The sequence below is a fragment of the Bombina bombina genome, chromosome 10 (assembly GCF_027579735.1).
Source record: "Bombina bombina isolate aBomBom1 chromosome 10, aBomBom1.pri, whole genome shotgun sequence".
Taxonomy (NCBI): domain Eukaryota; kingdom Metazoa; phylum Chordata; class Amphibia; order Anura; family Bombinatoridae; genus Bombina; species Bombina bombina.
This window is the reverse complement of record NC_069508.1, coordinates 84,398,450-84,415,584: the sequence shown is the minus strand read 5'-3', so window position 1 is coordinate 84,415,584 and position 17,135 is coordinate 84,398,450. Positions and strand designations below refer to the sequence as shown.

General features: G+C 39.8%; 1 protein-coding gene across 1 annotated transcript in view; it reads right to left on the bottom strand.

Annotated features, from left to right (window-relative positions):
- The window catches only part of METTL13 (methyltransferase 13, eEF1A lysine and N-terminal methyltransferase), a 580,907-nt gene that overhangs the window by 182,053 nt on the left and 381,719 nt on the right, over positions 1-17,135 (bottom strand). Inside the window, exon 6 of the mRNA XM_053693228.1 lies at positions 1,614-1,826. Within this exon, the coding sequence (XP_053549203.1) occupies positions 1,614-1,826 (213 nt within the window). The remainder of the gene's footprint in view (positions 1-1,613; positions 1,827-17,135) is intronic.

The following is a 17,135-nucleotide window of genomic DNA, read 5'->3' as shown; positions in this document are numbered from 1 at the left end:
CACTAAAAAACTCTAAGCCATCTCCGTGGAGATGTTGCCTGTACAACGGCAAAGAGAATGACTGGGGTAGGCGGAGCCTAGGAGGGATCATGTGACCAGCTTTGCTGGGCTCTTTGCCATTTCCTGTTGGGGAAGAGAATATCCCACAAGTAAGGATGACGCCGTGGACCGGACACACCTATGTTGGAGAAAGTATCATGACACAGGGTTGTTATTCATTTTGAATAATTTTATTTGCTGTTTTCCAGCAGTTGCAGAGTGAAATATATTATAATATATACTAAATAAATGATCCATTGTGCTAAGTGTCTGTATATAATACCACCCTAAGATGATGAGGTGAATATGTAAATTTTTGTAAATTTTTCTTTGAGGCTTTCATATATTTTGTTTTTAATTTGCACGTCATTGTGGGCCAATTTCACTATAAGTAATTGTAAGAGTTAACATAATGAGTTAATTACCTGGCCTAGCCTATTTAAACAGGTGTGGGATGTGTGTTTGTTATCACATGACTAAGGGGTACTGACCCCGAAACGTTGTGTTTCTGTTGTCTGATCCTGTTTAATAAATTTGGATTCTTATCAAGAGGAGTTACCCTTTTTTTCTTTTTTGTACATTTTTTATACATATTCATACAAATAGTTGGTGAGCTATGAAGGTGCAAAGCTGCAGCAACTTGCATTAGTTGTACGACCCCGTCCCAGGCAGTGCAAATACAAACCCAAGGATCCAAATTAGTGACAGCATCTAAACCCAAGGGATTGGTAGACAAGTCTAAATTTCACCTAGAGAGGGCTGTGGATTCACAAGGAGCAGCTCACTGTGGACAAGTCCACATTTCACCTGGGAGGCCTGTGTCATTTCTCACTAAGAAAATATCTTTCACTGAATGGATAACTCCTTCTGTTTGACAGTGTACTGCAAGGAGCAAATGGGCCTCATTTCAGTTACAGTACCCTTCTTAACGACAAATAGAGTTGCACTTCCCTTTCACCTCAAGAAGGAAGCAAAAGAAAATGTCTGTTTTTTTGTTTTTGCAGGTGGCAGCAGTACTGGTTTTGCACTTCTATTGTTTCTTGCTTTTCTTTTGTTCTCGTTTACATTTTCATTTGTTCTCAGGACATACTTGAAAATGAGAGAAATCTCAATGTATCCTTCCTGGTAAAATATTTTATAAATAAATAGATATGTAAAACGGAGGATCTTTGGAAGTGAGAGGGATTTAAAGCTCTGGTGTGTTAGGGTATCTTTTGCCTCCTCCTAGTGGTAAGAAGGGAAATTCCCACACGTGATAACTTGTGGACTCTCACCATTGGATGAAAGAAAGCATAATAATAATGACCCCTGCTACTGACCAGTCTACGATTGTTTTATTCAGATGCACACATTGTATCCTGTGCTATGTTAAAACCATATAGGGAAAAGCAGATTTATAAAGGACTGTGTCTAAACCCAGTTTGTATGTGCTTATTTATGTGCTTTTATAAACATCTTGCTAAAATTAGAATTTTTACATACATGACATTTTGTTTTTACACGTTGCCCACAAGCTAAATGAGTCAACTGTTTATAATCAGTAGAACCTTAACAGAGATATAGGTTAAACCTACCTTTGTCTGCCACTGAGTTGATATGCACTAAGCCATCGGCAACATGAACTTTCATTCGCTCATCTTGGGAAAAGCCAAACCATTTGCATGCCACATCTAGGACAGATGGATCAATTTCAACAGCTTCAACTTGAGAGGCTGGGAAGTAGTCATGAATAAAGAGAGATAAGCTACCCCCTCCAAGTCCTATCACAAGTACTGATATTGGAAGATCTGGAATAGAACAAAGTTATACTTACAGAAAACAACACCATAGCAATGGAATATTATCAAATTCTGTTTTACAGTGAATACTTAATACAAATAATGTTTAACTGAAAAATATCCCTTCAAATATTAAAACCTTCAAATGTGAACATGATTCTCAGCCAAGTGTAATTTTACAAATCAGCATGTTAGCTGGAGAGAAACAAGGCGGCAAAAACATGTTGACATCCTTGTTCTTCAAATTTGGCTAATGTCATCAACTTGTCAAAACATTTTTCATAAAGGAAAATTAATGCAGATAAACTTCCTAGTATTAATATCATGGGACAACTGGGGCGTGTATTCATGTGTGTCTGTGTGTGAATGAGTGTGTGTATGCATATGTCTATTTATAACTGAATGTGCATCTATGAGTGTGTGTATATACTGTATATATATATATATACACACTATATATTTTTTATATATATATATATATATATATACACTATACATACATACACACACAAATATATATATATATATATATATATATATATATATATATATATATATATATATATACTATACATACACACACAAATATATATATATATTTCTCCTGTTAAGTGTGGTCAGTCCACGGGTCATCATTACTTCTGGGATATTATCTCCTCCCCTACAGGAAGTGCAAGAGGATTCACCCAGCAGAGCTGCTATATAGCTCCTCCCCTCTACGTCACCTCCAGTCATTCTCTTGCACCCAACGAATAGATAGGATGTGTGAGAGGACTGTGGTGATAAAGGCCATGCCCTGCCTCAGGACAAAGCCAAACCTAGGGCTAGACAGTCTAATTTTCGTTCCTTTCGTAATTTCAAAGCAGGAACTGCATCAACTTCCTCTGCACCAAAACAGGAAGGAGCTGTTGCTCGCTACAGACAAGGCTGGAAACCTAACCAGTCCTGGAACAAGGGCAAGCAGGCCAGGAAACCTGCTGCTGCCCCTAAGACAGCATGAATCGAGGGCCCCCGATCCGGGACCGGATCTAGTAGGGGGCAGACTTTCTCTCTTCGCCCAGGCTTGGGCAAGAGATGTTCAGGATCCCTGGGCGTTAGAGATCATATCTCAGGGATACCTTCTGGACTTCAAATCCTCTCCCCCAAGAGGGAGATTTCATCTGTCAAGGTTGTCAACAAACCAAATAAAGAAAGAAGCGTTCCTACGCTGCGTACAAGATCTTTTATTAATGGGAGTGATCCACCCAGTTCCGCGGTCGGAACAAGGACAAGGGTTTTACTCAAATCTGTTTGTAGTTCCCAAAAAAGAGGGAACTTTCAGGCCAATCTTGGATTTAAAGATCCTAAACAAATTCCTAAGAGTTCCATCGTTCAAGATGGAAACTATTCGAACAATTTTGCCCATGATCCAAGAGGGTCAGTACATGACCACAGTGGATTTAAAGGATGCGTACCTTCACATACCGATTCACAGAAATCATTACCGGTATCTAAGGTTTGCCTTTCTAGACAGGCATTACCAGTTTGTAGCTCTTCCATTCGGATTGGCTACGGCTCCAAGAATCTTCACAAAGGTTCTGGGTACTCTTCTGGCAGTACTAAGACCGCGAGGAATTTCGGTAGCTCCGTACCTAGACGACATTCTGATACAAGCTTCAAGCTTTCAAACTGCCAAGTCTCATACAGAGTTAGTACTGGCATTTCTAAGGTCGCATGGATGGAAGGTGAACGAAAAGAAGAGTTCTCTCTTTCCACGCACAAGAGTTCTCTTCTTAGGGACTCTGATAGATTCTGTAGAAATGAAGATTTACCTGACAGAAGACAGGTTAACAAAGCTTCAAAATGCATGCCGTGTCCTTCATTCCATTCAACACCCGTCAGTAGCTCAATGCATGGAGGTGATCGGCTTAATGGTAGCGGCAATGGACATAGTACCTTTTGCACGCCTACATCTCAGACCGCTGCAATTGTGCATGCTAAGTCAGTGGAATGGGGATTACTCAGATTTGTCCCCCACTCTGAATCTGAATCAAGAGACCAGAAATTCTCTTCTATGGTGGCTTTATCGGCCACACCTGTCCAGGGGGATGCCATTCAGCAGGCCAGACTGGACAATTGTAACAACAGACGCCAGCCTACTAGGTTGGGGCACTGTCTGGAATTCTCTGAAGGCTCAGGGACTATGGAATCAGGAGGAGAGTCTCCTTCCAATAAACATTCTGGAATTGAGAGCAGTTCTCAATGCCCTTCTGGCTTGGCCCCAGTTAACAACTCAGGGGTTCATCAGGTTTCAGTCGGACAACATCACGACTGTAGCTTACATCAACCATCAGGGAGGGACAAGAAGCTCCCTAGCAATGATGGAAGTATCAAAGATAATTCGCTGGGCAGAGTCTCACTCTTGCCACCTGTCTGCAATCCACATCCCGGGAGTGGAGAACTGGGAGGCGGATTTCTTAAGTCGTCAGACTTTTCATCCGGGGGAGTGGGAACTTCATCCGGAGGTCTTTGCCCAGATACTTCGACGTTGGGGCAAACCAGAGATAGATCTCATGGCGTCTCGTCAGAACGCCAAGCTTCCTCGCTACGGGTCCAGATCCAGGGATCCGGGAGCGGTTCTGATAGATGCTTTGACAGCACCTTGGACCTTCGGGATGGCTTATGTGTTTCCACCCTTCCCGATGCTTCCTCGATTGATTGCCAGAATCAAACAGGAGAGAGCATCAGTGATTCTAATAGCACCTGCATGGCCACGCAGGACTTGGTATGCAGATCTAGTGGACATGTCATCCTGTCCGCCTTGGTCTCTACCTCTGAAACAGGACCTTCTGATCCAGGGTCCATTCAAACATCAAAATCTAACTTCTCTGAAGCTGACTGCTTGGAAATTGAACGCTTGATTTTATCAAAACGTGGTTTTTCTGAGCCAGTTATTGATACCTTAATACAGGCTAGGAAGCCTGTTACCAGAAGGATTTACCATAAAATATGGCGTAAATACTTATATTGGTGCGAATCCAAGAGTTACTCATGGAGTAAGGTTAGGATTCCAAGGATATTGTCTTTTCTACAAGAAGGTTTAGAAAAGGGGTTATCCGCTAGTTCTTTAAAGGGACAGATTTCAGCTCTGTCCATTCTTTTACACAAACGTCTGTCAGAAGTTCCGGACGTTCAAGCTTTTTGTCAGGCTCTAGCTAGGATCAAGCCTGTGTTTAAAACTGTTGCTCCGCCATGGAGTTTGAACTTAGTTCTTAATGTTTTACAGGGTGTTCCGTTTGAACCCCTTCATTCCATTGATATCAAGTTGTTATCTTGGAAAGTTCTGTTTTTAATGGCTATTTCCTCGGCTCGAAGAGTTTCTGAGTTATCTGCCTTACATTGTGATTCTCCTTATCTGATTTTTCATTCAGACAAGGTAGTTCTGCGTACTAAACCTGGGTTCCTACCTAAGGTGGTCACTAACAGAAATATCAATCAAGAGATTGTTGTTCCATCTTTGTGTCCTAATCCTTCCTCGAAGAAGGAACGTCTGCTACACAATCTAGATGTAGTCCATGCCCTGAAATTTTATCTACAGGCAACTAAGGATTTTCGTCAAACGTCCTCCCTGTTTGTCGTTTATTCTGGTCAGAGGAGAGGTCAAAAAGCTTCGGCTACCTCTCTCTCTTTTTGGCTTCGTAGCATAATACGATTAGCATATGAGACTGCTGGACAGCAGACTCCTGAAAGAATTACAGCTCATTCTACTAGAGCTGTGGCTTCCACTTGGGCCTTTAAGAATGAGGCTTCTGTTGAACAGATTTGCAAGGCTGCAACTTGGTCTTCTCTTCATACTTTTTCCAAATTTTACAAATTTGATACTTTTGCTTCTTCGGAGGATGTTTTTGGGAGAAAGGTTCTTCAGGCAGTGGCTCCCTCCGTATAAAGAGCCTGCCTGTCCCTCCCGTCATCCGTGTACTTTTGCTTTGGTATTGGTATCCCAGAAGTAATGATGACCCGTGGACTGACCACACTTAACAGGAGAAAACAAAATTTATGCTTACCTGATAAATTCATTTCTCCTGTAGTGTGGTCAGTCCACGGCCCGCCCTGTTTTTTATGGCAGGCTAAAAAATTTTTTGGATTATACTCCAGTCACCACTACACCCTTGGGCTTCTCCTTTCTCGTTGGTCCTTTGGTCGAATGACTGGAGGTGACGTAGAGGGGAGGAGCTATATAGCAGCTCTGCTGGGTGAATCCTCTTGCACTTCCTGTAGGGGAGGAGATAATATCCCAGAAGTAATGATGACCCGTGGACTGACCACACTACAGGAGAAATTAATTTATCAGGTAAGCATAAATTTTGTTATATATATATATATATATAGAGACAACAGATAAATGAACCAGTAGAAAGAATCCACTGAATCACTCCCAGGCGCTCACTGTCAAATAAAGCAATGCCACAAGGTATATACTCTATACCCAGCACCTCATAGAGGTATATATATTTTCAGTAGGTAGTATCCAGCTGCCAAAACCCAAAAAGAATAGAGGAGACCTATCACTCCTCAAAAAGGAACATAAAAAGAAAGGGGCAGGGTGGCGCAGACAGCTCAAACTAAAAATATATAATAAATAAATATATAAAATTTATACAGTTTATAGTAAAATATTATAGCAATGCATAGTTAAAAATAAAATAAAATAAATAAATAATATAATGCAATATTAATATATAGTATGTTACAAATGTCCATAAGCAATATCAAAAATCCTAAACGATCAGAGGTAATCAGGAGCACATCAAATGTAGAGGATAGAGTCTTCAGGTTTTAATCCCCTATTAGATGTGCACTTACTTGAATGAACCTCAATCACATGAGGTAAGAATGTAGCACTTTCAAAACAGAATGAGGCACTCCCTGTAGAAAAGATAGAATCATCCACTGGATCTCCCAGAATGCAGACTTCTGTATCTTGGAATATGGATAGTAGAATCCTCCAAAGGTCCTCGTGCTCTCTTTAGTAAGTAGTAACTTCCAATTCCAGAGTTGGTGTCATATGAAGAGAACCAGAAAAGCAAACATAGTGTAAAACTGCTTTAATGGAACATAAATGACATACAATAAGGTACACTCACATAAAAAACCTCAACTAATGAGGTATGAAGAGAGCACATAGAAGTGATAAAGCTGCAGCCCAAGAATTCAATAGGTGTCCGCAGTGGGAATCTTGGTTCAAAGGCAATTGCAGGCTCCACATTTACAGAAGTATCAAATAGTTCATATAATTCATACAACAGGTAATGTACCTTCCTTAGAGAATCTTACGCGTTTCGAAGGGTTAAATAAATTAAGTTCCCTTCTTCATCAGAGATACAGGCTATTACAGGACTCACCTATGATATATATCTATATATATAGATATCAAAATAACAAGAGTATTGCATTGAGCAATGATACTTTTTTTATTGGACTAACTATACATTTATAAGTTGACAAGCTTTCGGAAGAGTTCCTTCCTTTATCAAGTCTGAAGCAATACTGACCAATTCAATGGAATTTACAGATTATATCTTAAAACACAGAATAGCTAAGAAGACAGAAAGTGCAGGGAGAGGAGGAGGTGTCGTAAAAATCATGAGGTGGGCTTAGGTAACAGGCAGACAGTGTCCAGTGTAGGAGAACAGACAGGGGAAATATATAGCTATACATAGAGCATATACTGACATAAAGTTATATATCAACATTGAATCAATATCTATAAAGATGTGAAATTGTATATACAGGGGGAGTACAAAAGTTAAAAAAAAAGACAAAAGTGTAGACATAGGCTTACCTGTGTACCTATGTATAAAGAATGTGGAATATACAATGTAATTGACTAAATTAAAGAATATTACAAAAATTTTTGATAATGTGTTAAGAATCCAGAGTCCACATTTAGTCCAGAATTATACAGGTTGAAGTGCATTATCATTTTCATTTCAAAGGTTTTTCTTTCCATGGTGTTTTTGAAGTTGCCTCTGAGAATTTTGATTTCGAGGTTTTGGATGGAGTGGTCAGGTTGGGTGAAATGGTGACCAACAGGGTGCAGTATTTTGTTTCACAGTGGTTTTTGATTGAGTGTCTGTGTAAGTTCATTCGAAGGTGCAGTTTTTGGCTTGTTTCTCCAATATAGCATCCCATTTCACATGCAGTGCAATGTATCATGTATACCAAATTTGCAGATATACATGAATATGCCCCTTTAATGTTATAAGATTTATTATTGTGGTTTGCTGTGCTGCTTTCACAAACGTGTTGACACAGTTTGCAGAGTGCTTTATAGCAGCACTTGGTTCCATTCTGAGTGTTCTTTTTCTCAAGGGGTAACTTCCTATGTACCAATTTCTGTTTTAGGTTAGGTGGTTGTCTGTATGCCAGGATTGGGGGTTTTGGAAAGATTTTTTTGAGTGTGGGATCCTCTAAGAGTAGTGGCTGTAAGTCTTTTATGATTTTTCGTATCCATTCCACAGCAGGGTTGTATTTGACTACTAGTGGGATACGTGATATGTTTTTCTTCTCCCTGTATTGTAGTAAGTGTTCACGTGGAGTATTGAGGGCAGAGTTAATTTTTTTATTTATAAACCTTGTTTTGTAACCTTTTTCTCTGAATGATTGGGACAGTGTGATGAGGTGTTTGTCACGGTCCTTGGTATCTGAGCAAATTCTGTGGTATCTTGTAGCCTGACTGTAGATTATGGATTTTTTTATGTGATTGGGGTGGGAGCTGGAGCTGTGGAGGTAGCTGCATCTATCTGTTGGTTTCCTGTATACAGATGAGTGCAGTTTGCCATTTGTGATGGATATTGTTGTATCCAGGAAGCTGACACGGTCTCTAGAAAAGTTCATTTTAAGCTTGATTGATGCATGAAATAGATTAAATGATTTATGAAAATGTTCAAGGTTTTTTTCTCCTTCTGTCCATATGATGAAAATATCATCGATGTAGCGAAAGTATTTGAAGGGCTTGTGAGGGTGAGTGGCTAGGAATCTTTGCTCTAAGTCAGCCATGAAGAGGTGTGCGTACTGTGGTGCCATTTTGGTGCCCATGGCTGTTCCCATGGTTTGTAAGTAGATGGAGTGGTTGAAGATGAAATAATTGTGAGTAAGTATAAATTCTGTAAGTTTACTGACTGTAGAAGCACTATATGTCTGGTTAGGGCTGTTGGAGGAAAGAAAGTTTAAGCAGGCATCAATACCATCTTTATGTGGAATATTGCTGTACAGGGATTCCACATCCATTGTCACAAGTATAGTTTCCTCTGGCAATTCTGTTATCTGGCTGATTTTGTTAAGAAAATCAGTGGTGTCTTTTATAAAGCTAGTGGTGTTAATAACTAAGGGCTTAAGAATATTCTCCACTAGGCCCGATAGTTGCTCAGTCAGAGTGTCTATGCCTGTTATTATTGGTCTTCCTGGGTTCCCTGGTTTGTGGATTTTTGGGAGCATGTAGAATGTCCCTATGCTAGGGTTAGAGGGCACCAGTTTGTCCAGTTTATGTTGCGTGTGTTTAGGGAATGTTTTAATTAGTTTTCTAAGTTGCAAAGTGTATTCCTGGGTGGGGTCCTTTTCCAGTTTTTTGTAATAAGTTTGATCTGATAATTGTCTATTTCCCTCTGTGATGTAGTCCTGTGTATTCATGATCACCACTGCTCCTCCCTTGTCCGCAGGCTTAATGGTAATATTTTCATTATTTCTTAAGTTTTTTATAGCGTTTTTTTCTAAGTGTGAGAGGTTATACATTATTTTTTTCTGCTGTGTGTTGAGCAGAGATGAAGTTCTCAACCGGAAGCTTTCAATATAGCTGTCCAATTTTGTGTTGCGTCCTGCTGCAGGTGTGAAGATTGTGTTCTTTTTCTTTTCATTGTAGTCCTCCCTAGTGCTGGTATTTTCTTTGTCATAGAAGAATTCTTTTAGCCGCAATCTCCTGAAGAATTCCTCTAAGTCTGAGTACAGTTGGATTTTGTCTAGATTTGTACTTGGACACAATGATAATCCTTTACACAGTACTGATATCTCTGGCCCTGTCAGGTGGTAGTTTGAAAGGTTCACAATCCCTGAGTTTTCTGTGTGGTTTTCTTGGTTGGTGACAGTTTGAGTTTTAAATGAGGTGCTGTTATTGTCTGTGGACGTTTGGTCATTTGTTGTTGTAGTTGATCTGTCACCTGGAGCTCTGTTTTCTTGCATTTGGTGTTTTATTCTGTTTTGTGACAGGCATGCAAGTTTCTTCTTTTTCTTCTTGATAAAATTTTGTTGTGTTTTGTGGAAGTGTTGCATTTCTTTTTTAATTTCTTCATTGTACCCATTATTTTCTTGTAGTTTTTGTAGTAGGAGCTGCTTTTGGTCTTTTATTATTTGCTTTTTGCTGTATAGTTGATGAATTAGGTTATTTCTCAGTTTCTCACTGGTACGTCTGCAAAGTTTTTCAGCATACTCACAGTTATGAGTGGTTGCAAGTGGACAACAACAAAATTTTATCAAGAAGAAAAAGAAGAAACTTGCATGCCTGTCACAAAACAGAATAAAACACCAAATGCAAGAAAACAGAGCTCCAGGTGACAGATCAACTACAACAACAAATGACCAAACGTCCACAGACAATAACAGCACCTCATTTAAAACTCAAACTGTCACCAACCAAGAAAACCACACAGAAAACTCAGGGATTGTGAACCTTTCAAACTACCACCTGTCAGGGACAGAGGTATCAGTACTGTGTAAAGGATTATCATTCTGTCCAAGTACAAATCTAGAGAAAATCCAACTGTACTCAGACTTAGAGGAATTCTTCAGGAGATTGCAGCTAAAAGAATTCTTTTATGACAAAGAAAATACCAGCACTAGGGAGGACTACAATGAAAAGAAAAAGAACACAATCTTCACACCTGCAGCAGGACGCAACACAAAATTGAACAGCTATATTGAAAGCTTCCGGTTGAGAACTGCATCTCTGCTCAACACACAGCAGAAAAAAATAATGTATAACCTCTCACACTTAGAAAAAAACGCTATAAAAAACTTAAGAAGTAATGAAAATATTACCATTAAGCCTGCGGACAAGGGAGGAGCAGTGGTGATCATGAATACACAGGACTACATCACAGAGGGAAATAGACAATTATCAGATCAAACTTATTACAAAAAACTGGAAAAGGACCCCACCCAGGAATACACTTTGCAACTTAGAAAACTAATTAAAACATTCCCTAAACACACGCAACATAAACTGGACAAACTGGTGCCCTCTAACCCTAGCATAGGGACATTCTACATGCTCCCAAAAATCCACAAACCAGGGAACCCAGGAAGACCAATAATAACAGGCATAGACACTCTGACTGAGCAACTATCGGGCCTAGTGGAGAATATTCTTAAGCCCTTAGTTATTAACACCACTAGCTTTATAAAAGACACCACTGATTTTCTTAACAAAATCAGCCAGATAACAGAATTGCCAGAGGAAACTATACTTTTGTACTCCCCCTGTATATACAATTTCACATCTTTATAGATATTGATTCAATGTTGATATATAACTTTATGTCAGTATATGCTCTATGTATAGCTATATATTTCCCCTGTCTGTTCTCCTACACTGGACACTGTCTGCCTGTTACCTAAGCCCCCCTCATGATTTTTACGACACCTCCTCCTCTCCCTGCACTTTCTGTCTTCTTAGCTATTCTGTGTTTTAAGATAGAATCTGTAAATTCCATTGAATTGGTCAGTATTGCTTCAGACTTGATAAAGGAAGGAACTCTTCCGAAAGCTTATCAACTTATAAATGTATAGTTAGTCCAATAAAAAAAGTATCATTGCTCAATGCAATACTCTTGTTATTTTGATATCTAAATCTCTGGACTAACATGGCTACTGCAATCAACGTATATATATATATATATATATATATATATATATATATATATATATATATATATATATATATATATATATATATATATAATGTATGAAAGAATTTACCTGATAAATTCATTTCTTTCATATTGGCAAGAGTCAATGAGCTAGTGACGTATGGGATATACAATCCTACCAGGAGGGTCAAAGTTTCCCAAACCTCAAAATGCCTATAAATACACCCCCCACCACACCCACAATTCAGTTTAACGAATAGCCAAGAAGTGGGGTAATAAGAAAGGAGCAAAAAGCATCAACAAGGAATTGGAATAATTGTGCTTTATACAAAAAAATCATAACCACCATAAAAAGGGTGGGTCTCATGGACTCTTGCCAATATGAAAGAAATTAATTTATCAGGTAAATTCTTACATAAATTATGTTTTCTTTCATGTAATTGGCAAGAGTCCATGAGCTAGTGACGTATGGGATAGCAAATACCCAAGATGTGGAACTCCACGCAAGAGTCACTAGAGAGGGAGGGATAAAAAAGTAAAGACAGTCAATTCCACTGAAAAATTAATCCACAACCCAAATGAAAAGTTTTAATCTTTATAATGAAAAAAACTGAAAGAATCAAACTGAAACAGCTGCCTGAAGTACTTTTCTACCAAAAACTGCTTCTGAAGAAGAGAAAACATCAAAATGGTAGAATTTAGTAAAAGTATGCAAAGAAGACCAAGTTGCTGCTTTGCAAATTTGATCAACAGAAGCTTCATTCTTAAAAGCCCAGGAAGTGGAAACTGACCTAGTAGAATGAGCCGTAATTCTCTTAGGCGTGGATTTACCCGACTCCAAATAAGCATGATGAATCAAAAGCTTTAACCAAGATGCCAAAGAAATTGCAGAAGCCTTCTGACCTTTCCTAGAACCAGAAAAGATAACAAATAGACTAGAAGTCTTCCTGAAATCTTTAGTAACTTCAACATAATATTTCAAAGCTCTTACCACATCCAAAGAATGTAAAGATCTCTCCAGAGAATTCTTAGGATTAGGACACAAAGAAGGGACAACAATTTCTCTACTAATGTTGTTGGAGTTCACAACTTTAGGTAAAAAAAGAAACAAAGTCCGCAAAACTGCCTTATCCTGATGGAAAATCAGAAAAGGAGACTCACAAGAGCGAGCAGATAATTCAGAAACTCTTCTAGCAGAAGAGATGGCCAAAAGGAACAATACTTTCCAAGAAAGTAATTTTTTTTAATTTTTTTTATTGAGGTTATGCAAATGAAATAACAAAGAAAAATTTCAAGTGTACAGGGAAAATAAACATGTCAATATTGTAATAGCCATCAGCATTCATGGAATTAACATGACATAATGCATAATCGGAAACTGAAACCTCCAATACATTTTTATAGAGATATAAATTGTGACCAAACACTGAACACACAAACCATTAATGATTAATAGGCAAAGAACTTCTGGAAATATTAATGTGATTATAATGAGCTCTGTTGATCTAAAGTGCACCAAATGTAGGTGGATGATAGCACTAATCATGTGTGTGAGTATCCAGCTGTTAAAAGAAAGAACTTGTGATTATGCTGTTAAATGACTTCTGAAGGAGATGCACCGAACATACCAGAAAGGGGAGAAAAGAGAAAGGAAAAAAATAAATAAAAAAACCACAAGAGGAAAAAGAAGAGGGTAGGAAAGAAAAATGGGAGATGAAAAGAATCAAAGGGTCTACTTGGATCTTTGTCAGTTTTAAGTTGTGTGGACCTAAGTTTTTTCCATAATTCCCATGCCTGACAGTGTAAGGAGATCTTATTGTTTGTAGTGAATATGGGGCCTTCCATTACTTCTAGATAATCCATGGTCTTGGTCATATCATGCCAGTTGGGGATGGTAGTTTGTTGCCACATACGAGCTATAATAAGCTTAACAGCCGTCAATAGATAAATGCCGAGGAGACCCACCGGGGAGAGGGGGAGCCCCACACCCAAATGGAACAGTACTTTCTGTGGAACCAACCAGAGGCTCGGGTCCACTTTAGAGCACCTATGAGAGAGCATCACCCATAGAGGCTGAAGGACAGGACATTCTTACCATATGTGTGCTGACGAACCTATCTGACCGCAACCTCTCCAGCAAAGCGGGGAATTCACGGAGGATATTTTAAAAAGTCGCAGTGGGGTCATGTGCCATTGCATGCATATCTTAAGGTATAGTTCAAGCATCGTGATGCAATGGAAAACCTGCTTGGTTACATTCATGGCTTTGGACCATTCTTCTTGAGAAGCCTGAAATTGCAGATCTCTCTCCCATATGATAATATAGGCTAACTTACAATAGATGGGAGGATTCAGGATATCTTGGTAAGATATAGATAAAGCTTTAGGGATTATTTTGGCCGTGCACCATCTCAATTCCCATCTTGTAGGAGCTTGCAGGGAGGGCTGTAAATCCCCATGAGTGTAACAAGCTTCTCAGTCTCCAAAACTCAAACCGCAGAAGTTGAGAGGGCTGAAACGTGGATCGGAACTTTGCAGGACTCATTAGTTGCTTATAAGGGAATAAGTCTTGTATACTAAAGACTCCATGGGAGTGCCATATTGAGGGATGTGAGTCCTGAAGGGCAGAGAGTAGGCCTGAAAGTGTGTGAATTGGGGATGGGTGAGGGGCTATTTGGGGGAGTGATCGAGTCCTATCCCAGAATTTCAAGGCTGAAAGAACAATAACATTTTGGATACCGATGGAGGCTCTGATATGTTTTGGAATCCACAATAAGTTCGAGAGTGTGAGTGGATGAGGCAGGGCAGCCCGTTCAAGTATCCACCACTTGCAATTAGAAGTTTCAGAGTTCCACGGGAGTATTTGGGCCAACCTAGAGGCTTCATGATAGTATGCCAGGTTGGGGGCGCCAGCGCCCCCACATAGCAATGGTTGCTGCAAAATTCTGATTGCTACTCTCGGGTGCTTGTTCCTCCAGATGAATTTGTTGCAGAGGATTTGAAATTTCCCGATTAGGGATTTGGGGATAGGTATCGGCAACGTCCGAAATAGATAAGTAAGTTTAGGTAGGAGGGTCATCTTAAAGGCTGCCACTCTGCCCAACCATGAAATGCTGGGAATGTCCCAACGGTCCACAGCTTTTTGGAAATAATGGAGATGGGGGTAGAAATTAGATTCGACAATAGTCGACATGTCAGAGGAGAGGAAAACTCCCAAGTGTTTAAGGCGTTGCCATGACCAGTTGAAGTCGTATTTCTTTTTAAGGGTAGAGTATTCTATATCCGGAATGTTAATTGCATAGGCGTCCGTTTTATTCACATTAAGTTTGTAGTGGCTGACTGTTCCAAAAGTTTGCAGGAGATTAAATAGAACCGGGAGAGAATGAGTGGGATCGCTTAGAAAGACTCTGAGATCGTCAGCAAATAGAGCTATCTTTTGTGTGGTCCCAGCTATGATTACTCCCTTAATGTCATCAATGGAACGGAGTGCCATAGCCAATGGTGCTATTGCTAGTGCGAAAATTAGAGGAGACAAGGGACACCCTTGTCTCGTACCATTGGTAATCGGGAAGGATGGGGATAGAAACCCCAGACATTTGACTGACGCGGAGGGAGATGTATATACAGGGAGTGCAGAATTATTAGGCAAATGAGTATTTTGACCACATCATCCTCTTTATGCATGTTGTCTTACTCCAAGCTGTATAGGCTCGAAAGCCTACTACCAATTAAGCATATTAGGTGATGTGCATCTCTGTAATGAGAAGGGGTGTGGTCTAATGACATCAAGACCCTATATCAGGTGTGCATAATTATTAGGCAACTTCCTTTCCTTTGGCAAAATGGGTAAAAAGAAGGACTTGACAGGCTCAGAAAAGTCAAAAATAGTGATATATCTTGCAGAGGGATGCAGCACTCTTAAAATTGAAAAGCTTCTGAAGCGTGATCATCGAACAATCAAGCGTTTCATTCAAAATAGTCAACAGGGTCGCAAGAAGCGTGTGGAAAAACCAAGGCGCAAAATAACTGCCCATGAACTGAGAAAAGTCAAGCGTGCAGCTGCCAAGATGCCACTTGCCACCAGTTTGGCCATATTTCAGAGCTGCAACATCACTGGAGTGCCCAAAAGCACAAGGTGTGCAATACTCAGAGACCTGGCCAAGGTAAGAAAGGCTGAAAGACGACCACCACTGAACAAGACACACAAGCTGAAACGTCAAGACTGGGCCAAGAAATATCTCAAGACTGATTTTTCTAAGGTTTTATGGACTGATGAAATGAGAGTGAGTCTTGATGGGCCAGATGGATGGGCCCGTGGCTGGATTGGTAAAGGGCAGAGAGCTCCAGTCCGACTCAGACGCCAGCAAGGTGGAGGGGGAGTACTGGTTTGGGCTGGTATCATCAAAGATGAGCTTGTGGGGCCTTTTCGGGTTGAGGATGGAGTCAAGCTCAACTCCCAGTCCTACTGCCAGTTTCTGGAAGACACCTTCTTCAAGCAGTGGTACAGGAAGAAGTCTGCATCCTTCAAGAAAAACATGATTTTAATGCAGGACAATGCTCCATCACACGCGTCCAAGTACTCCACAGCGTGGCTGGCAAGAAAGGGTATAAAAGAAGAAAATCTAATGACATGGCCTCCTTGTTCACCTGATCTGAACCCCATTGAGAACCTGTGGTCCATCATCAAATGTGAGATTTACAAGGAGGGAAAACAGTACACCTCTCTGAACAGTGTCTGGGAGGCTGTTGTTGCTGCTGCACGCAATGTTGATGGTGAACAGATCAAAACACTGACAGAATCCATGGATGGCAGGCTTTTGAGTGTCCTTGCAAAGAAAGGTGGCTATATTGGTCACTGATTTGTTTTTGTTTTGTTTTTGAATGTCAGAAATGTATATTTGTGAATGTTGAGATGTTATATTGGTTTCACTGGTAAAAAATAAATAATTGAAATGGGTATATATTTGTTTTTTGTTAAGTTGCCTAATAATTATGCACAGTAATAGTCACCTGCACACACAGATATCCCCCTAAAATAGCTAAAACTAAAAACAAACTAAAAACTACTTCCAAAAATATTCAGCTTTGATATTAATGAGTTTTTTGGGTTCATTGAGAACAATAAATAAAATTAATCCTCAAAAACACAACTTGCCTAATAATTCTGCACTCCCTGTAGAGCTTTTACCCAAGTGAGAAAGTGGGATGAGAAGCTAAATTTGTTAAGTGTCTCAAAGAGATACAACCAATTCACACGATCAAAGGCCTTTTCCGAGTCGAGGGCCAGGGTGGTACATGGAATTTTCTGTTGTTTGGCCTCAAGAAATATATTTAAAAGGCGTTGAGTGTTGTCGGGTCCCTCTCTACTCGGCATGAATCCCACCTAGTCCCAATTGAGTAAGGAGGGGAGGATACAGTT